This window comes from Drosophila teissieri, chromosome 2L (genome assembly GCF_016746235.2).
Source record: "Drosophila teissieri strain GT53w chromosome 2L, Prin_Dtei_1.1, whole genome shotgun sequence".
NCBI classification, from domain to species: Eukaryota; Metazoa; Arthropoda; class Insecta; order Diptera; family Drosophilidae; genus Drosophila; species Drosophila teissieri.
Window position 1 is genome coordinate 18,034,968 of NC_053029.1, and position 21,095 is coordinate 18,056,062.

General features: G+C 41.9%; 4 protein-coding genes across 10 annotated transcripts; 1 reads left to right on the forward strand and 3 right to left on the reverse strand.

The window, feature by feature from the left end:
* Positions 1 to 220: 220 nt before the first annotated feature.
* On the reverse strand, positions 221 to 8,212 carry LOC122618149 (ATP-dependent 6-phosphofructokinase). 6 transcript variants are annotated; one of them, XM_043794309.1, is made up of 12 exons: positions 8,076 to 8,212; positions 7,917 to 8,010; positions 7,796 to 7,863; positions 7,410 to 7,731; positions 6,351 to 6,452; positions 4,928 to 5,269; positions 4,716 to 4,870; positions 4,231 to 4,339; positions 2,745 to 2,933; positions 2,051 to 2,493; positions 1,147 to 1,989; positions 221 to 948 (listed from the first exon to the last, which is right to left on the reverse strand). In XM_043794309.1, the coding sequence occupies exons 1-12, from the start codon at positions 8,117 to 8,119 to the stop codon at positions 810 to 812; spliced, it is 2,850 nt and encodes a 949-aa protein (XP_043650244.1). In that variant the 5' UTR covers positions 8,120 to 8,212; the 3' UTR covers positions 221 to 809. The 6 variants fall into 6 exon arrangements, with proteins under 6 accessions (XP_043650244.1, XP_043650237.1, XP_043650263.1 ...); XM_043794302.1 differs by having other exon boundaries at positions 7,917 to 8,013; positions 8,076 to 8,134; XM_043794328.1 differs by lacking the exons at positions 7,796 to 7,863; positions 7,917 to 8,010; positions 8,076 to 8,212 and having other exon boundaries at positions 7,410 to 7,524; positions 7,580 to 7,611.
* Positions 8,213 to 9,654: 1,442 nt separating this feature from the next.
* Positions 9,655 to 18,091, reverse strand: LOC122611686 (14-3-3 protein zeta). Of its 2 annotated transcripts, none has more exons than XM_043784948.1 (7): positions 17,962 to 18,091; positions 13,230 to 13,385; positions 12,747 to 12,860; positions 12,510 to 12,636; positions 11,768 to 11,891; positions 11,145 to 11,308; positions 9,655 to 10,458 (listed from the first exon to the last, which is right to left on the reverse strand). In XM_043784948.1, the coding sequence occupies exons 2-7, from the start codon at positions 13,289 to 13,291 to the stop codon at positions 10,303 to 10,305; spliced, it is 747 nt and encodes a 248-aa protein (XP_043640883.1). In that variant the 5' UTR covers positions 13,292 to 13,385; positions 17,962 to 18,091; the 3' UTR covers positions 9,655 to 10,302. The 2 variants fall into 2 exon arrangements, with proteins under 2 accessions (XP_043640883.1, XP_043640882.1); XM_043784947.1 differs by lacking the exon at positions 11,145 to 11,308 and adding an exon at positions 11,489 to 11,652 and having other exon boundaries at positions 17,962 to 18,082.
* LOC122611685 (mRNA turnover protein 4 homolog) lies at positions 18,084 to 19,183 on the forward strand. Its single transcript, XM_043784945.1, has 3 exons — positions 18,084 to 18,241; positions 18,306 to 18,553; positions 18,615 to 19,183. The coding sequence occupies exons 1-3, from the start codon at positions 18,214 to 18,216 to the stop codon at positions 19,107 to 19,109; spliced, it is 771 nt and encodes a 256-aa protein (XP_043640880.1). The 5' UTR covers positions 18,084 to 18,213; the 3' UTR covers positions 19,110 to 19,183.
* Positions 19,129 to 20,750, reverse strand: LOC122611684 (transcription factor AP-1). Its single transcript, XM_043784944.1, is given in 2 exon segments — positions 19,129 to 20,436; positions 20,541 to 20,750. A coding segment is annotated over 1 exon segment (1,098 nt). The 5' UTR covers positions 20,413 to 20,436; positions 20,541 to 20,750; the 3' UTR covers positions 19,129 to 19,314.
* Between the last annotated feature and the right edge of the window lie 345 nt (positions 20,751 to 21,095).

Sequence of the window (21,095 nt, forward strand, 5' to 3'; positions counted from 1 at the left end):
TGCGCCGATAGTTTGCAAACATCGAAATTGATGCAAAAACATCGATCTGTATAGGCCGGTTCCACTGAAACGTTGCTGTTATGTAGATGTTTTAACTACGCCCACAAACCATAATTGACTATGTATATAAGATATGATATATATGTATTTTGTTTTACTAAAAATGTAAACTGAAAATCCAGCTCAGTTCCACCATACCATTGAAAAACCAACTCGCGAATAAATTGTGCCAACAGGTCTTTGAATATGTATTTAGCACGTCGTTACAAATAGATCATTGCTTCGTTCGATAACAATACTCGAAAAACATTTTGCAGATAGAATTTGTTTCTTTGATTGGGTAGTGTGTCCAAATACTTTAACATTTAATTTAGTTGGGTTGAAGAACCAACAATTACGATAACATACGAAACGGTTTCCCCTAATAGGTCGCCAGACACTTTGGAACGGCTGCAATGTAGAATGAACTATTAACGTTATTCAGTATTCGAGATTCGAAATTCAAGAATACACGATATTTGGGAAAATCATAAGAAAGAATCGACTGGCGGGCAATATAAATAAGTTATGTATTTGTGCGTTTTGTATGCGTCTGTAGATGATGAAATACTTTCGTATGTGCTGCTGTCATGGGCCTCTTCGTCTGATCATGGTCGAAACCATTAAACGGATCGGATGCGGTGCCAAAACAACTGAAAAAGCGAACACAGAGACAGATTCGAGGGTGCGGATAGGAGGACATTGATGCTTCGATGCAGCGATGGTGGTGGTAAGCGGAAGTGGGGATCAGAGTCCGGATCCGAGTCCGCTTAGGCTACTGCGTCGGTGTCACACTCCTCTTCGACGGTGATGTACATACCCTCCTCCTCGTAGGCGGAATCGTGCTTGGCCAGGATACGCAGCAGGGGACGCAGGCGCAGCCACCACTGCTTCTTCGGGATGCGTTGACTGGAAGAAGAGTGGGTTACATGAAAAACGTATTACTTTGGGGAACTATTCAGAAAAATCGATAGATAACTTATTTTAAAATTATATTAGATTTTTGGAAATATGTAATTAACCGCCCCAATGCAATGATATAGACACAAACAAGAACCTAAACGAAATTCACAGTTTCCTTTGTGGTCACTATTGGGTTAAACTTACTCGAAGTTCGTCTCGGCAATGAGGTCGACCAGTGGTGAGAAGCGGTACTGTCGCGACACGATTCCCAGCAGGGTGGCGGTGTCCGGGGACTTGCAATTGACCACTCCGTTGGCGTCTATGTTCGCCTTGATCTGGGTGGCCAGCCAGTCGACACACTTGGCGGCCATTTTGGTTCCCATGTTGCGGTCGAAGGGAGTGGGTGAGCCGCCCTGCTGCATGTGACCCAGGATGTTCATCCGGCAGGTGAAGAGGCCTTTTCCCTCCTCCGAGTACAGGCGGTAAATGAAGTCCGTGCTGTAGTTCTCGCTAGCCTTCTCGTTTCGCAGGATCAGACCACGGGAGACGCCCTCGGCCATCTTGGAGGCCATGTGGTAGACATCCTGCTGCAGGTCCTTGATGGAGAACTTCTCCTCGTAGATGTAGGCGGCATCAGCTCCGCCGGCCAAGCCAGCCAAGGTGGCCAAATAGCCACAGTAGCCCCCCATCGTTTCGATTACGAACACTCGGCGCTTGGTGCCCTGGGCCGACTGACGGATACGGTCGCAAATCTCCGTAATTTCATTCAAACCGGTGTCGCATCCCAGGGAAAATTCTGTGCCGGGCACATTGTTCGAGATCGTCGATGGAATAACCACAATGGGGATGCAGAACTGTGGGTAGTTGTCCCGCTGATCGGCGATCTGTCCGGCGGCATGGTAACTCTCAAAGCCACCGATGATCAGGAGACCCTGGATCTTAAACTCCTTAAGACGAGCGGCGATCTCCTTGAACTTACCCTCAGGCAGGGTGCGTTTGGTGCCCAAGTAGGCGCCACCCTGACCAACCCATCCTGAGACATCGGACCTGGAATTGAATTCATTGTAATAAATACAGACTCAGAGAGTAACCTTGCAGAAATACTGACCAGCCCAGCTCGCGGACATTTCCGGCTATCAAACCCTCGACACCGTCATTGATTCCATAAACCACATCACCACGGTAGATAGCATTTCGCACGAAGCTGCGCACAGCGGCATTCATACCGCAAGCAGGAGCACCAATGTGCATCACAGCTAGGCGGTATCCTTCGATTCCCTTGCCATCGGCATCGAAGTTCTCCTTGGGAGGCTTCAAGCGCGTCAGCATCTTGTAGGTCTCCAGATTCCGCTCGAAGGAGCGTCCACGCAGCTTAACGGCATCCGCCCAGCGTTTCTCCGCCATGGCCTTAGCCACAGCCTGGGTGCGCTCGACGCACTCCATCAGCGGCACGCGAACCGCCTGGTTGCCGTCCAGAGAGATGACCACTGGCACCGAGTCCTTGGTGGCCTCCATCAGGGCCAAAGTGGCTTCAGCTCCCATGCGACAAGCCTGCGAGAAGCATACAAACTATTAGTTAACACTCTCAAGTCAAAAAAGGTGAATCATATTTTAAAGAGTATATCTTATTTTGTTAAATCAGTTTTAAAAAAGATTTACAGCTACTATCGATTATGACCAGCTACTTAATATTGACGTTTAAAAGTATGCTACAAAATGTAACTATGGGGGATGAGGAAGTATACTAGCTTGGTAAAGTGCTACAAATTAATATTCAAGGTATTCTTGGGAAACACACATACCAAAATACGGTCGAAGGCACTGGGATTGCCACCGCGCTGCACGTGACCCAAGACAGTGATGCGGGCATCGTGCTTCAAGCGCTCGTCGATCACCTTCTTCACATCCTCGGCTGTGATGGGATGACCCTCGCGATCCATGGCGCCTTCGGCGACGATCACGATGTTCAGGCGCTGGCCAGCAGATCGCTCCTGTTGGTCAATTGTGAAGGAATTCATTTAAGTATATATGCAAGATGCTAATCGTGGATGATACAAAAACTACTGAAGCACAAACGAATTATGAGAAAGCATGATGAACGGATACATCATTTCGAAAAAATGTTTTTTACGTATGTACGATGCTTTACGATGTTTACGATGTTGAAAGAGTGTGTCATCAGCAAGCGTGTGAATACAGTGCGTTTTAGAAAATTAAGTTATTAAGTTATTCTGTGCTATTTATGTATTTTAGTTTGAATTATTTAAATGGCTGTATTCAGTCTTGAAACGCACTGTAACTGAATAGATGTTTTGAAATATGAAGAATGGACGCACAAGTCAAAGTCGATGAATAAAACATTGAAAAAACATGAAGATTTACAGATCGATTAATAGAGGATGGGCGTTAGTAGAGTTGGGAAAGTTAATAAGGGAACTCAGTGACATCATGAGTACATAAAACAGAGACCCAAAGACCCAAACAAGTAAATCAAATAGCTGTTAAAGCTGTTTATCGCCATGGAAATTTCGGCACATCGAAATGGCCCAATACAATGCAGAATAAAATTTAGAATTTAAAATTCGACAAAAAGTAACTAGAAATTAATTGGATAGCGAAGGACTCTGGACCTGACCTGGTGGAGCTTGACACAGATCTCGTCCTTCCAATTGACTGACACCGGCTCCTCGGGTATGAACATAAAATCAGCCTCTGTGGCTATGGCTGCCGATATGGCTAAGTAACTAAAAAACAAGAGATTAAATACAAAAATAACAGATGGTTCACAAATGTCGGGGAGATCATTATCGGGGGATTGGGAGTGTCTGGGGTAAACTTAAAATTAGTTACAATATGATTTTGGTATGCTGGTACAGACAAAAACTGTGCGTAATTCATTCCGTATCTCCGTTTGTGTTTAGAGAAACATTCGTGTGCAGTGAGCAAAAAATAAGAACAAGCTTTGTATGGCAAGTGTCGCTCTTAAAAAGTGTCTTTAAAAAAATGGTGTACCTAAAAGTACAAGTGTACTACTTAAGCATTAAGCAACGACAACTGCACTGAAGTATATATAATATAAAACTCTATCTACGAACAGGAATATTATCTCGACAGTTCATTATTATAGTTATATTTAAACAATTTGAACAATAAACTATCTTTTGCATGCCTATGGGCGATTCAAACACTTTCAAATTCCTATACAAGCTGTCGAGAACATATTTCTGAAGCTGTTGCGACTTTTCTCAGTGCTGATAGAACGGAAATGGAAATGGAGCTGCATCTTGCCTGGGCCAGCTGAGAGCAGAGCCTGTCTGGCCAATCGACCTTGGGCGGCATTTCGGGAATGAAAATGAAATCCGCCTCGCACGCCAGTCCGCCCACAAGAGCTAAATAGCTGCAAAAATATATTACAAAATATTAGTCAAAAGGGGGGTAGGATTTTGGGGAAGATGGGGACACTAAGATCGATCGACATAACACTTCGACCATAGAAACAGAAATGTGCGAAATGAATCGACGACATTCAACAGTTTTCCGTTTGGGCTTGCCTGTTCCAACTTGAGGACAAGTCGATCGGGCCAATCTGCCTGCGGAGGAGACTCGGGCAGAAAGACATAGTCTGCCTCGGAGATAATGCCAGCTACCACCGAAAGATAGCTAGAGATAGTCGTTCCAGGCATTAGCTAAAATCCCAATTAATCACTGACACTTAGGCTAACACAGAGGTAGCCCAACTTTGCTCGCAAATATCCGTTTAGATATCAACTTACCCGCAATGACGACCCATGACCTCCATGATGAAGGTGCGCTGATGGGAGTAGGCGGTACTGGAAATGGCATCGATGGCCTCGATAATGCGATGCAGGGCCGTGTCCGTTCCGATGGTCATGTCCGTGCCACAGAAATCGTTGTCGATGGAGCCCACCTACAAATAATTCCATCCATAAGTAACTAAAGCGAAGGAGACCTCTGTTTACCGTACCAATCCAACGATATGCAGGACATTGAACTTCTCCTGCTGCTCGGTGGTAATGGTCTTGTTAGCGACCAGCTCGTCCAGCAGGCTGGACCACTCCTGACGGAACAGATTGGCGCCGGTGAGGGAGCCATCGCCTCCAATGACCACCAGATTGGTGATTCCCCGCTGGATCAGGTTGTTGGCGGCCTTCAAGCGACCCTGACGCTCACGGAAGTCCTGGCAACGGGCAGAGCCAATGATCGTACCACCACGATGGATGATGGACGAGACTGAGGCCCAGTTGGCTTCCTGGATGCAGTCGCCTCCATCTACCATGCCCTGGTAGCCTTCACGGATGAAGTAGACCTTGCGGGAGATAAACACGAAACAATTGTAGATATGGTGTAAACCAGAAAAGAGTTTGGTATCTTCAAGGCGCATGACATCATTAGCACCATTTAACATGAATCATCGAATAATTTTTACACTACCAAATTGGTGAAATTTTTTTGAAGTATAGAAAAATTTAACAAATGTTATTTAAATAATAAAGTTGAAAACAAAAAATATTTTCCTATAAACCAACAACGTTATAACTTTTAATGAAACACGGAAGTAGTTTAAGTTTTAAGCATTCAAAACATTTAAATATTCAAATACCGTTACAGCAAAGACATTAGAATTCTAATATCTTTGGTTACAGGTATGTAATCGGAATTAAATCGATACTTTTTAAGCAACTCGCATAAGCAAAAATTCAAAATTTATAACGCTTTAAAATTTAAAAATGAAAAAATAAAAAAAAATTGATGCCAAGGCACTATCAGATTAAATTTGTAGATAAGGTTACTAGAACTGATTACCAACTATTTGAAAAGAAATTTGTTTTGCATGCACATGAAATACATATGTATTTTATTAATTTGGTTCAATTTATAGAACATATCAAGCGGTGTCATGCAACGCGTGCCAATAAATTTACTTATATTGACCCCCTAGAATTTGAAATCAAATAAATAGATTTTAATCAATTTAAATTGGATAGCAATTGACAAATTTTTTGCATATTTTCGAGGGCTCAAACGCCAGAAGTTCCCTACCAAATTAATGAACTCATTTAAATAAACCGAATAGAAACCAAGAGCGACAACAAAAAACGAAACAAATTAGCCGAAATCGAAATCGCATGTGAGGGGCCCGAAAATAAACCCAATGTCAATGTGCATGTACACATATATTCTTGAATTTCTTTTCGCACCGATTGGAGATTATCTAACTGGCTTTGCGGACCGACAGCCGTGGTTCAACGGCTGCTGATAAGCAAATTACCAGGTGTTTTACGTAAATTTCTGGGTTCGCATGGGGTGGCTGTCTGTGCTCGGGGGTCGGGGTCACCGGACGCGATGCTGCGTGGGCGGAAAGTACTTGACAGAGGTCACCAACTCACCTTGCAGCCCAAATAGATGGCCATACGCACACAGGCTCGCACGGCGGCATTCATGCCCTGGGAATCCCCGCCGCTGGTGAAGACCGCCAGTCCTTTGTCCTTCTGCGAGCCGCGGGCCAGGAATCGTTGATTAATCTCGGAATTCATTTTTCTTTATTTTTCACTATATCTCTAACTGGTATCGTAACGGATATCTCACAAAGCACACACTATGAACCACTATTGAACTCGGGAGGGAGTTTCCCTGTTTTGCTACTATGCGAGCCGCGCAGCTGGAGCTGGGTTATATCCAAGTGGGCTATAAATACTACTACTGCTCCTTGCCGTGGCTTTTCAGTTACTAGCAATATATACGCTCGCAGGCGGTATTCACAAGTTTCGCTTTTGCTTTTGACGTTTCAAGGTGACCTTCAGGCCAGAGACGCATACACAACACACACGGACACACGCACACAGCCACGGGCTTTCTGTAAGTGCGTACTGATGCAATGCCAACTTCGGATGGTTAAATCCGGCCTAGAGTTCGCTCCAACGCGATTGCCCTAACTTTCTTCGATTGAGTTCGTAAATCGGTTGATTCTATCTGTGATGAACGGACTTTTCGCGACTAGCAACGAGCGGAAAATAGCGTTTAACCAATTTGTTTACGTTCGACCCACAATCGTTCAGCTGTTGATCAGCTGGTTATCACTGGGCGAGTAAAAGCTTTCGCGAGCTTTCACCGCTGGGAATGGGGAAATTCGGGAGCTGTCATCGGTTGTGGGTGGGTGCGATAGCCGTTATCGTTATCGTTAATTTAAACCGTTATTCTGTCTCTTAAAAAAGCGGAAAATATAACCTCAGCTCGAAAAATGTATGTTATATATAATGTATATTAATATGATATGACATCATGTAGGATCTCCCTTTAATAGATAAATGTATTAACTGATCTACAACTAGACCATCTGCCGAAATGTAAGAGCTTTTTTGGTTAAATATTAGTGCTTTTTACAGTTTTTGAATAATTACGGACTCAAAGTAATTATTCAAAAACTGTAAAAAGCGAGAAAAACTTACAAAAGGCTTGACCGGATGGACAAAATCTAAAACATCCTGCATGGTTCTCAAACAATTTCGCAGCTCTTCTAGCGATTTGCCACCTTGCTTTTTTGGAAAACTCTTTTTCTTTTTTCTAACACTTTTTTCAGAATAGTTATTAGCATTGAGAAATCCGTTGTGTACATTACTTAATGGTCTTCCACATCGTTGCGAAGGTTTGTCATCTTTTATGTTTTTATCGCTAGGACTATCATTCTTTTGATCACTACAATAACTGTACGACTGTATAAAATGTCGATTCCAATTAAATTTTACATTTAAAAGAGTATTTTCTCTGTGCCTGTAAAAGGAAGAAGTGTTTAAAAGTCCTATTAAGTTAAAGTTATACTTAGAAAAACACATACGAAATATCTTGAGGACTATACAAATGACGACTTCGTGTGCATTGGATATCGATGCTTGAAAAAGTCAGCTAAGAGAACCGAAAAGTCCAATAAGTTCATGAGATTCAAATTGGAATTTTACCTTTTGCCTAATCGGAGGTGAGTTTCCTAAGCGAAATACTGTAGGTCCATGAAAACGGCGGCACTGTTGTATCCGTCCATTAATTTCCAAAAATCTCCAATAAGTGGAACAGCTTATAAGTGGGTATGGTGAACATATAAAATTTAGACAGTAACTTACAAGGGATTTAATTTGGTAAATACTCGAAATTTTATTGAATGCATGCCAAACCAAATTTTGCTCCGAAATATTGAACATTTTTATAGTTAACCAATTTTTTAAAATTTTCTGCACTCAATTTTTAGTTATTTTTGACATTTTAGCTAACGTAACTTTGATCCAAAAATATTTGAATAAAAACTCTTGTGGTTGGTTTTTGTATTATTTATTTAATTTTTTGTTTTTTTTTGTTGGTAATTAAGAAACTGTAATTTCAATAAACTTAAATATTCCACTCATACATCAATCTTTACCTCTGTTATATGCATACAATTTACGCCTACACCCGGTTTAATTTTCATCTGGTTGTTATTATTTTTCGGTTTCATGAATGTATTGCAGTTTCACAATATTATTATTTCATGTTCTGGGATTCGATTTATTAGCGTTGCGGCAAAAGTGTTTCTTTTATTTAAATATATATTTTTTTTGGTTTGCTTTTTTTATATTCCTCACATTCATAATATAGCGATAAATTCAATTGCGAAAATATACATTTACTTTTATCATACATACATATGTTCTGTATGCTGGACAATAATATATTTTCTTTCAATACACATGCAAAGTTTTCTTGTATTTAAATTAAAAATTTGAATAGTTTAGTTCACAATATTTATGTATTTTGATTCGATCTTCATTTAGATTCCGTTTTTAATTTTTCCATTGCTGATTTGCAGGCTGCAATTGTCATAGATTGAAGAAGTCGACCACGTTTTCGAACGATAATAAAACAGCTAAGTAAGAATCGCCAGATTTTAGGAACAATTTGAGGCTGTTTCTTTGCTGGGGAAACGCTTCTCTGGGCTTAAACGTACAAATGTACTTCAAAAAGTTACACCACCCAACTAACGAAAATATGGGGAATTGGGCAGACATTGGGCACAATAAAACTCGTGCCTTCGCCATGTTGCACACTAAAAAAAAAGTTAGTGGACTTCCGCTAGGGGATCATAGACTTCATTTCGTTCGCAAAATTCATTTGACAGACAGTTGGTTATATGTATGTATTATATGAGTTATGCTTTTCACAATTGTTTATACCAAGAAAAAACAACAAAGAAATTGCAATTGTAGATTTAACCCTTTTGTTTTATGTAAGACATGTATAAAAAATAGCAATGAACAATTATATATTTTCTGTATTTTTCCGTTCTCGCCACGTTCATCTAACAGATATGGTTCCTGACTCATGGGATTAGAACCGATTTCCGCACGTGCATTATAAATGCAGCCCTGTCTGTGTGTGTCTGTGAGTGCTTCTGTTTGTGTGTGTGGGGGAGGTTGAAAAACGAAAAGTGAACCAATTTCGAAATGAAGTAAACGTAAAATGGGAAACTAGGTTTTTTGGTTTTATTTGTTTAGAAAAAGAATTACAAATAATACATAAGTTTGTTTTTATTTTTGTTTTTCTCATTTGGTTCGCTTGGTTGTTGTTGTTGTTGCTGTATCTTTTGCAGTTGTTTCTGTTGCCATACGAAAATTAAATAATTAATTTGGACTCTTGCAAAAACGTATAATAACCGATTATCTCATTTCATTTCTTGTGTATACAGTTAGGAATATTATTTATTTGTTTGTTTTGTAAGGAGGAAATCCACACGAGGCACCGCCAGGGCGAACAAATTCGGAGCATCTAGAGTTTGGCCGTTTCGATCGGAAAAAAACACACACAATTACGAATTACGAATTATCTGCTAGATTAATTTGATTCAAAATCCGGAAAAATCATACCAAACTCCCAAATAGTCCGCATTCGTTTAGCCCTCACAGCGATGCTGTATTTTTCTGTATTTCTTAAGCAGTTGCAGATCTTAAGCTACATTTGAGTCGGATTGGCCGGCATCTGTCCAAGCATTTGACCATCTGTATACTAGGTTCGGTTGCAACCGGAGCCCGGCTAAAAACTACCCGTGACAATCGGGAAAACGGCCTCACATGCCGGCCCATCGGCCCCAAATGAACTGTAAAGCATTCTGCCCTCAATTCGTATGTAAATGTCTCAAATGTTCGCGCTTTTTGCCTGCCTGCTGCTCTCGCCTGGATTATCGTTTCATTTCAAATTGTTTTGCTTTGCTGGTTGCGTTTTATAATATTTGTTTCTCTTTGTTGTTTCTGGTTTTTGTTTGTTTGTATTACTGAATAATATTTGCATAGTCAAAAAGGAAACATTTGCTTAGTTGTTTGGTTAGTTGTCGCCGCCCTCCTGTGGCTCAGCTTCGTCGCCTTGGGTGTCGGACGTCCAGAGAGTCAGGTTGTCCCTCAACAGCTGCATGATGAGTGTCGAGTCCTTGTAGGAGTCCTCGTTCAGTGTGTCCAGCTCGGCTATCGCATCATCGAACGCCTGGGTGGCGGGTCAAAAAAGGTTATTTTAGTATAAATTCTCTGACGTTTCGGATAAAAGGAAATGTTTGGCAAGGCGAATGCAAGTTGGTAGAACAAAAGCATTTTCAAAGTGGCGTTAGGTTCATTCATAATTGGCTTCACTAAACAACTTCATCAAACTGAACTCTAAGGCAAATCGTGTAAATCAAAATAAAAATAACAAAAGAGTTTTGTTGACCTTTACAAAATAAAAACGAAAAGTGTTCACCAGCAAAGGCCGCATGTAAATTATTTCACAGGCAAAGTTTTTCGTATTTCTCATGCAATTCGAGAGGGAAAATAGATGGGTGGAGTGATATACATTGCGCTTCAAAAGGTTTGTAATCTCAGTAAAAAAATAGTTGCAAAGGTAGCTTAAAGTGTAAAAAGTTGTACATTTTAACGTCAATATAAGTCATTTCCAATTGGTTTATTTTTTTTCTGCTTCATAAAATTGTACATGTTTTCTTCTCAAACTTTTGAAACGCTTTGGTGGTAAAGTATATCTCTTCGCCGGGTTAAAGCTCATTTAGTTGGTTAATTAGTCGCTGGATATCTTACTCAGTTTAGTTACAGAACAACAACAATTTGTATCATTGGGTGATTAGTATTCGTAAGCGAATTATTAAGTTTACACAGAAGATACATGTATAAGTTGAACTGAACCTGTTTAGCTAAGTGACAAGCCCTCGCTGGTGAATTGATAATTTCGTAATAGAAGACGGAAAAGTTGAGAGCAAGACCTAATCTGATTGGATGTGTGGGCTGCATTTTGGTTTTTGCAATATCGAACGCCTCCTGATAGGCTTTTTTCGAGTCCTCAACGACGGCTTAACGATTTACACATGAATCAGTTATGTAAAAAAGTAAGAAACAAAACCAAATGTTAGGAAACCATTTAAAAGTAAACAGAAAAGTTCTTAAGTATCGATGGATAGTGATTTTGTGTGCCTTTTGCTCGCTTGCCATACATTTCGATTAATCGAGCCAAGTCTCATTGTGTTATTAACCTGTTTAGCCAATTGGCAAGCTTTGTCTGGTGAGTTCAAAATCTCATAGTAGAAGACTGAGAAGTTAAGGGCCAGACCCAAACGGATGGGATGTGTTGGCTGCATTTTACCCTTGCTAATGTCAAATGCATCCTGGTAAGCGGTTTGCGAGTCATCGACAACGGCTGTGTTTTGCAAGAATATTTGTAGTTGGGTTTATAAAGATTTTGATATTGTACAATTCGTCTGTACAATTCAAGCGTAGGGTGTCTTTGATGGAGTGCTTTACAAGATACTTACTGTTGCGTGCGTCTCCTGTGGCAACCTCGGCTAAATACCTGTAGTAATCACCCTTCATCTTCAGGTAGAACACCTTGCTCTCGGGATTGCTGGCTTTTGGAATAAGGTATTTGTCCAGAAGTCCCTGTAAGCAAAGGAAACAATCACTTCAATTAATCTCATATCAATTTCGGATCCCAAACGCAACAATTAACCAAGTAAACCGCCTGGCTTATTGTAAACCCTGTTCTGCCATATTTTCCATTTAAAAATCCATCAAGCACCAGTTAAGTTTAATCCAATATAAAAGCCCCAATCAAAGGAAAGCGAATGGGGAAACCCCGAGTTCAACCCTGGCCATGGTCTATTTTCTGATCCGTGAACGCCAATATAAATTCCATATACACACAAGGCAAAACCTCTGTGTGTGGGGAAATATGGAAAATGTTCATTTTAAAAATAGATTTATTGATTGTAACAAATTTTTATATTTCACTAGAACAAGAAGGAAAACCAGAAAACGGGGACCATCCCCTGGAAAACCCACCGAACCATCCAACCAACACCCTCGACAGCTGAGATTGCCAAGGGCGGAGGGGATAATATATAAATGTAGGCGGTTGACAGGTTTGCCATCTTCATCACCGTCAATTCAGATGAACACCCAAGTGAGTTGTGGGTATGAAAATAATTAGATGGACCAATTACAACCCCATAAATCCTTCAGAAAGAGACTTGCGCAGAATTGCGGACCACTACTTACCAAAACTTCGTAGCAGATTTCCCTCAGCTCCTTCTCCACACGCTCTCTGTACTCACGGGCGAGCTGCTGTTTTCTAGCGGATGCTTCGGTTTTCTGCTCAATGGAGGAGATGACACGCCACGATGACCTGGTTTGGACATGTTAAACACACCCGGAGAAGGGGCAGAAACATACAGCTTAGCACTTGAACTTCAATATAATATGCGACATTAATCAAGCAGTGATTGATTGACTCACCTGCGGGCACCGACCACATTTTTGTAGGCAACGGAGAGCAGATTTCTTTCCTCATTTGAGAGCTCAACGCCAGTCTCTGTGACGGACTTCATGGCCTGGGCCATGTCATCGTAGCTGCATAGAGAAGATTCCATTAGTAATTTGAAATATTTAGTCTAGCAAAAACACAAGAATGTTTTTATTCATTTTAAAGAACAACTGTAAACTAGATATCTTGTTTGCTTTGAGATGCTTTTAAATCGATTTTAAAATCAGTAAGCAATATCATTTCTAGTTCTTATAACTCCCAAATATGGAATATTATATTATTTCAACTATATATTTATATATATATATATATATAAAGATTTTCTTATGACATTTGTTTTTTTATATTTATGATCAATTGCGCAGGCACAATGATAGCTTTTGCCAAATGAGTTCATAGCGTTCTTTTGAAGTTCTGGGAGGTTGAGGAACCTTATTATAGGAGAAACCACTTACCGTTCTGACTGCTCGGCCAGTTTAGCCTTCTGGACCAGCTCTTCCTTATCGACTGTCGACATTTTGTTTGATTTTTTTTTTTGGGTTACTTCACAAAACTAATAAAATACGCCACACAGTTCGATATGCCCCTCAAAAGTTGCTAACAATGGCTTTCTGCAATAAATTAGAACGTAAACAGGAGCATTAGTGGGGTTTTCAGTGGAGGAGAAATGTAGGTGAGGCAACCTTAAACCGTTATCTGGTCTAACGGTTCTCGGCTGTGAGCTCTTTACAAACACCTGACTGACTAACAGAGTTCTGTTTCGGATTACCTGACTGTTATATTTAGCTAAAATTCCACATCCACCAGCAGTTGCACAACACTGCGAATTTTCGTTGGACTGTAGATTTTGAGGAGTGAACTGCCGTATAAGAAAACCCCTTATAGGGGATAATAGACGTTATACGACATTTCATGTTTTGGTTCGATAAATATTTCTGCTTTAAATTAAATTGATGGCCGCGACAAATTTCATATTCGTTTGCTTTGAAAGGCATGTAAAAGATGTTTGGTTTTACTTTATGTTTAGGTATTCCCCTAAACGATTAAAAATATTTTAAATGGTTTGAAATCGTAATAAAAAATTCTTAGAATGATTATGATAGATTTAATATTGCATCGCATTGCATTGTATGTCAGAAATATATTATTTCAAACATTCAGACACGTCCAATATACCCACAATGCACTTGCGCGGGTATTTCTAGGTAAGTTGTACGAATTTAGTTTGTTGTCATGCTTCCGCTGGACGAAAGTGTTGGATTCAAAGCTGCGATGACTCATGCACTCGCATCAGGTCTTTATTGACTAATCGCTGACGTAATGGCTAATTTAAATGGGAAAAGGCCAGCGACAAAAGTAATGTACCACTGGACATGGCCGCACGTGTGTCAACTATGCAACTATTGGAAGCCCAGTTTATGGGTTGTGGAAGGCCGAAGGTGGAAAGAGAGTATCTGGCAGATAGATGTGAAAAAATACAAGTTCGACAACAGCGATAAAAATAAACCATGAATAAAAAGAGAGAGGGAGAAATGGAGCACAAGTCGGCCCGCCTTAATGCGTTTTTATATATTTTTGTGTGTGTGCCAAAGATAGAAATTTATGTACGTGCATAAAGACCGTCTGTTTGTGTTCCCCGTACAGTGACGCACTCAATTACTTGCCCACTCGGAGAACTTCTATCGATTAAACGTGCAGTAATTATGGGAAAGCAAACAGAAAGAACTAAATGAAAACACAGGAATGCAGGAGACAGCCATTAATCCCCTCACACGTAATCCAATTATAATTCCTTGCGATAGGATCATCCAAACTTTCAATGTAGGACCAATTTCCGGCTTGTATTTTCAAAGGGACGTTGGGAAAGGAAAATCGATTAATTTCCGCTCAACCTGGAGAAAGCTTGGGAACTAGCACTGCCAGGGACGAGGGGTGAACATCGGTCTGTGAAAATGCATATGGGCGTTGCTGGTATTTTTAGACAACTGGTGGCTCTGGACAAAAAGAAAATGTTTTGTTTGCCCGCCGAACGGAAACCTCGAAAACCAAGCACAAGAATGCCAGCTAATGCAGCCAGCCGATGATAGAAATGGAAAATCTCAACACATCGGCGTCATAAAAGCACCACCAACCATCCCACAAATACCGCGTTCAATTGGATTTACAGTCCAGCTTCGCTAGCAGCGACCGCAAAATGTAGCAATTGAAAAGTTCCAAATCTAAATACTACACTAAATACCAAATGGTTTGAAAACCTATACAAATGGTCTTTGCTGAAGCTAAAAACTAGTTTTAGAGACCCAGTAACATTTGCACAAGCAATCATAAATGCTGAGTTCTGCGCAGTTGTCTAAAAAGCAACCAATTGAGGTTTAAACCATATGAAAAACACAGCTTTTATTTGTGATGCGATCGACCGCCAAATTGAAAAAGCATTGACCCTTTGTCAAAACAAAGGGCGGCGGGGCGTGGCGAAAAGATGGAGGGGGGAGGGTGCGGTCTGTCGACGCGTTTTTAGGTCAATTGAAATGCTTTCTGGCTGTGTTCGGCAAATTCCAAAACATTAAGCCAGGCGTAACGTAAATTAACGTAACACTCCCCTAAATGGTCACAAACATGTTTGTAGTTTTTATCGGATAAATAAATCAAAGGAGAAAAACTTGTTTCAACCACGCAGATTGCTCATCTGCTTGAATGAATAAATGGTAAGAAGGGGTAGGGAAAAACAGGTGGGAGGGTATCTCGAAGTTTTAGATGGACTTTGGAGGACGGTTAAACACCCATATGGTCAGGGTAATTCCGGGGCTAGAAAACCCAGCTAAATCCGTGTCGGATGGATACTTAGGTACTTTAAACTCTATCTGCGCCGGCCGACAGCATGCGCAGTAGCTCAAGAACCCCACAAGCCCCCAGAGCCCGCAGAACCCGAGCCCGAACAAGAACCCAATCCCCGATGATGTAGAAATTCCTCTACACTGTAGATACCGCTACTACGGCTCTACATGGGGCGAAAAAGTTACTAACTTTTATGGGGGCTGTGTGCGTGCGGTTTTGCGTGTGTTGGTGCGTTCTGGGTGGTGGTGGTAATGGTGGTGGGGATGGGTGAGATGATGGTGGGGCCGCCAATCGTGTTTCCAAGTGCGGCGCTACAAAATTATAAAAATAATCGGGAGAAAGGGGGAGCGAGGTGGGAGGGAGGGAGAGAGCGGAGAACGCTGCAGAGAGAGAGGCCGAAATGTATCTACCACAGGCGGCCGCCAAGTGTGTTGAGTTTGGCGAGGAAACCCACCTAACCGCGTGTCCCCATCCAAGTTGATATATATATATCTATCTTGGCGTACTGTGTGTACATATAGCTGGCTATATATGCGTAAATATAGAAGTCGGCTATGTCCGCCGCCTACAACTTAACCGATAAACTGCTGATGATGATGAGAAATACGAAGCTACAAGCGAATCTCACCGCATCACATACATGCACCAATACTCGGGCAAATTGGGAATGTTCTTTTCTTTCAATTTTTTTTTTTTTTTTTTTTTTGCACAAATTCACACTTTATTCTTTTGCGTAGAATTTTTTTTGGCTTCGGATCGATGCCGATGGAGGTATTTCGATTTTTCTGCGAGCCGTAGTATAGATGCATGTAAGTGATTACTCATAGGCGGCATTACACGTGTTTTTCCTTCGGATATTTTAGCAATTTTTCGTTTTATAATTCCATACACATACTGGCAGCCGCACACACATAGATACAAGGCACTCTGGGCCAGCAAAAATGTTACTTACATTCTCGATTAACTGAAACTGAAACGACAACGAACACTACCAACGAACGAATGAGAATGACGGACGGCAAAGGTTGCACACATTCGCCGCGCCGCTGTATCTGTGTTTCTGCGCTCTCTCCCCACGCACACTCTCGCAGGGGCACATGCGCCGCCGCAGAATGAGAGGGAGCATACGGACTGGCGCAGGTGAGAGCGAGAGAGCGCGACAAGTGAGAGAACTTCAGGGTTGCCAACCTGCTGTATAAATTAATGTTGCCAGGTGTGCAGGTAAAACTTAAAAACCAAACTTTCAGATACAATATACTAATTAATGGCCGTCTCAGAACTTGTAGATAGAGAGCTTTAAAAAGAGCCAGCTTTTATTGTCAAGTCTCCCCGTGTTACCATCGGGTTATGGAGTAATAACTTATAGTTCGTTTCCAACCTGTTGAAACTTTCTAGCGCTTATCTCGCTGCCAGATTACGCTTTTATCTTGACTTTATGGCCTCCGCAAGGAGGAAACTAATCGGGAGATGTATGCCATTGATAAGGGGGTGGCGGTAAATTGCCTTAATTCTAATTTGGATTTCATTGAATTGGTGCACTCACACATAAAAACGAAATATCCACGCACTTATGTTTGTTCGTGAAGTGAGCCAGGGCCTACGATTGTGAACTAGAAGTTACGGCGAGGATTTTTCGCTAAAGTTGTAATTATACTGTCAATATGAGAAACTGCTACAAATTTAGAATATTTTTTATTTTGACTTTTTACTGATGTTTTTAATGATACAGCTAGGATTTTCTTGCTCTATGTGGACTATAATTCTAAATATTTTAAAAGATATTTAATAATTTAAGATGTTTTAGTATTTATGTAGCATAAAGTATTATTAAGCAAAGCATCAAAGCAAGGCCCTGATAGGAGAACAAGGATATCCGAATTTTCAAAATAATCGCATAGTGTATTGCATTTCGACTCGTGCGTGGCGAAGACATGCTCACGCGCCCATCTCTACATTTTACTACAGCTCACAAAGAACAAGACGGAGAAAATTACGTCATCGGCGTCCTATTTGGTTGCGGTAATGAAAAATTGCTACGTCCATTTCCAATTGTAATGGGATTTTCGCAAGGCCAGTACGGCACGCAATCAAATGTAGAGAGCCCCACGACCAGGTGGCATCCAATTAGGAGGCCAACGAATCGATAAAGTGTGTGGGCGCACTTATTCGGGGAAAATTTTATCCGCCGACAATATGGCGGTCGCAAGCCGACACACGACGCACTAGGTGAAACTACTCACTGTGCCTGGTATTTCAAGCGAATTTCGAATATATGCGTAATCCTTGGGCTTTCAGCTATCGACTTTAAACTTAGTTTTAAACGAGCAAGCACTTATTAATTAGTTAATTCACCTCTTACGGCTCGGACGTGAAGGTTCTTCTTCTTCTCTACGCGCAGCTGTGTTGAAAAACGAGGAAAGCTGAAGTAGGGATGGGCCCGCAGGAATTTTCCAACCCGCGCGGTGCGAAATTCCGATACACGCTAGAGCTATCGATTGTTGGTTAGGCACATTTACCGTCTCTAGAAGACCGCACGTGTTTACGTTCCGTGGGAAATATTCTTGGTTTCGGTTAAGAAAACGTTGCATTTTAAAGGATACAGACATGCCGCGCTCCAAACGTGATAAGAAAGGTGAGAGTTTGGATTGTAATAATTACGATTTTTGCTTATAATGTGTGCTAATCTTCTTCTATAGTTTCCCTGACCAAAACCGACCGCAAGGGCCTGGCTTGGAAGCAGCGCATTGTGGACGACATTCGCTTCTGCGTGGGCAAATACCCGAATATATTTGTTTTCCAAGTTCAGAATATGAGGAATAGTTTGCTGAAGGATCTGCGACAGGAGTGGAAGAAGAATTCGCGTTTTATCTTTGGCAAGAATCGAGTTATGCAGATCGGCTTGGGTCGCACGAAAAGCGAGGAAGTGGAGCCGGAATTGGCCAAGGTAATTGGGACTAAGTTTATATATAATATATCACAAACTAACCATGGCCAATGTCTATTAGCTATCCAAGCGATTAACTGGCCAGGTGGGTCTTCTCTTCACTGACAAATCCAAGGAGGAAGTCCTGGAATGGGCCGAAAACTACTGGGCTGTAGAATACGCACGCAGTGGCTTTGTAGCCACAGAAACGGTTACCCTGCCAGCTGGTCCCCTGGAGGACTTCGCCCACTCAATGGAGCCGCATCTGCGTTCCCTGGGTCTGCCCACTAAACTGGAGAAGGGTATCGTTACTCTGTACAGTGACTACACGGTTTGCGAAGAGGGTAAAGTACTAACACCCGAACAGGCGAGAATCCTCAAGCTTGTGGGCAAGCCCATGGCCAAATTCCGGCTGACCATGAAATGCTCTTGGACCAAAAGCGAGGGCTTCCAGCTGCATGTCGAGGATGATGTGAACGACGAGGAACAGGCTGATAGCGCAATGGAAGAAGAGGCAGAGGCCGAGGCCATGGATGACAACGACGACGATGATGACGAGGAGGAGGATGATGAATAAATTAGTTTTAAGCGTAGAATTAATTTTTTTATGTATATATCAAGTGCAGAAAATATACGTATATTTTTAAATTACATTACATATTATCTTACGTCCAACACAGATAATACTTTATTAACAGTAGCTTATACTAATAACTAAGTAAACAAAACACTTAAGAAGCATTTCAAATATTGCAGCTAAAACCAAAGAAAGGCACAAACCATCAGGTTGCATCGTCCGCGAGAATGTAGAGCACCAGAGGCCGTTCATTTTCGCTATCTTCCTCCAGGAGATCGCTGTTAGTTAGGGAAATATCCTGAGAGGCCGAGCCCTCCAGCTCCAGAGCACCGGTGCTAGCACTTGAAAAGAATTCCAGATGCATGGACTGCTCAGGAACCTCATGATTCGACGAGGAGGTTTCAGTCTCCAGTGCAACGTCCTCCTCTCCGGCTGACAACTCTAAATGTTATTGATCTGTCGAGTTTGTCGGCACTGTGCAGCCCGCGCCAATGTGCTCGATCACCTGCTGCTTCAGCTGCGCCACATGGTCCTTCAGGTTTTTCACGATGCTCGCCAGGTCAACGTTCTCATTTTTGAGTACTTTCACGCGATCCTCCAGTTTTGAAATGCGCTCCAGCTTACGCTTGCGGCACTTAGAGGCGGCCACGCGGTTGCGTTGCCTCTTGCGCTCCAGCTTGATCTTCTCCTGCGTTTCCATGTCGATGGGACTAACGGTGGGCGAGCCGGCTTGATTGACGGGCTCGTCCTTGATCACCGAGAAGCCCTCAGACATGGCGTAGGTAAAGGTTCCTCCGCTGATGCCATTGTTCACCGCCGTCATGGCTGTCCCAGTTGTGTTATTAGCGGCGGAGTTGACGGCCGGAAATGCCTGGGAGTTGGTGTGCAGATTCTTTAGGGCCTCCTCAAATCCCCTGCCAAAGTCCTCCTGCTCCACGGTGACGGGTCCCGCCTTGGTGGGGAAAACCTTGCCCGGTTGTGGTGTCTGTATGAGATTGTTGGACAGCAGGATCTTCTCCAAATCGGGTGTATTGACCGTCTTGGCCTGCAGATCCGGTGAGTTAATGACCAGTGGGGCGAAGATGCGCTTGTTCTTGGCACCCTTGCTGTTCAGATCCAGGGATCCGGGACGCTTGTTAGGATTAGGGGTTGATGTGCTCAGGTTCGGCGATTGAAAGTCCAGCGACATTGGGCCTTCTTCTCCAACGGGCTCGGTTTTGGGTACGATCTGAATGGCAGCTGCTCCGGAACTGCCAGCATTTGGGTTACTTAAATTCGCAGCAGCGGAAACGGGGGTTTTCATGTTTGCTCAAGCAATGACGTCAAGCTGATTCGGATTAAATAAAGGAGAGGAAAACGGTATAAAAACAATCTGATAAAAACTCGTTTCGCGATGAGTCATGCAAATAACTCGCTCTTCTTCTTACTCACCAGTGGGTGGGAACTTTGTTTTCAGAATTTGATTTGAATTTGACACAATCTGTACTTTTGTGTTCGCTGACTTCCGTTTTACCACTGCCTTATCACCGGTTTTATCGGGCACTTAATTTCTTGAATTTTTGTTTTTTTTTCCGCTTAATATATTTACGAAAATATTTATTACGCGTAAGGTTGTTTTCAGAGTGGCTGCTAGAGCTGGTACAAATGTCGATGATTATTCGACATTGCTATCGACAGTCGACACAGAAAGCGTTGTTTGAAACAATGGGTAGCATTAACTGAAGCAAGTCGATTAGTAGGGACTCAAACCATTGGCAGGCAGCACTTAAATCAAATCCAAGCCGTTAATAACATATACTATACATGTTTAACTTTTATCAAAACGTTATGAAAGGCGAATATGAACAAGGTCTTCCCTAGTCTTTCATATCTTTTTAGCAGTTTTCTTGTGGCTTGGCAGTGAAAGCATATGCAATAGATCTCTTTATCAGTCCTGGGCGTCGGTAAATAGGAAAGGAAATGCGTTTTTCAGTCTGACTTAGGAGA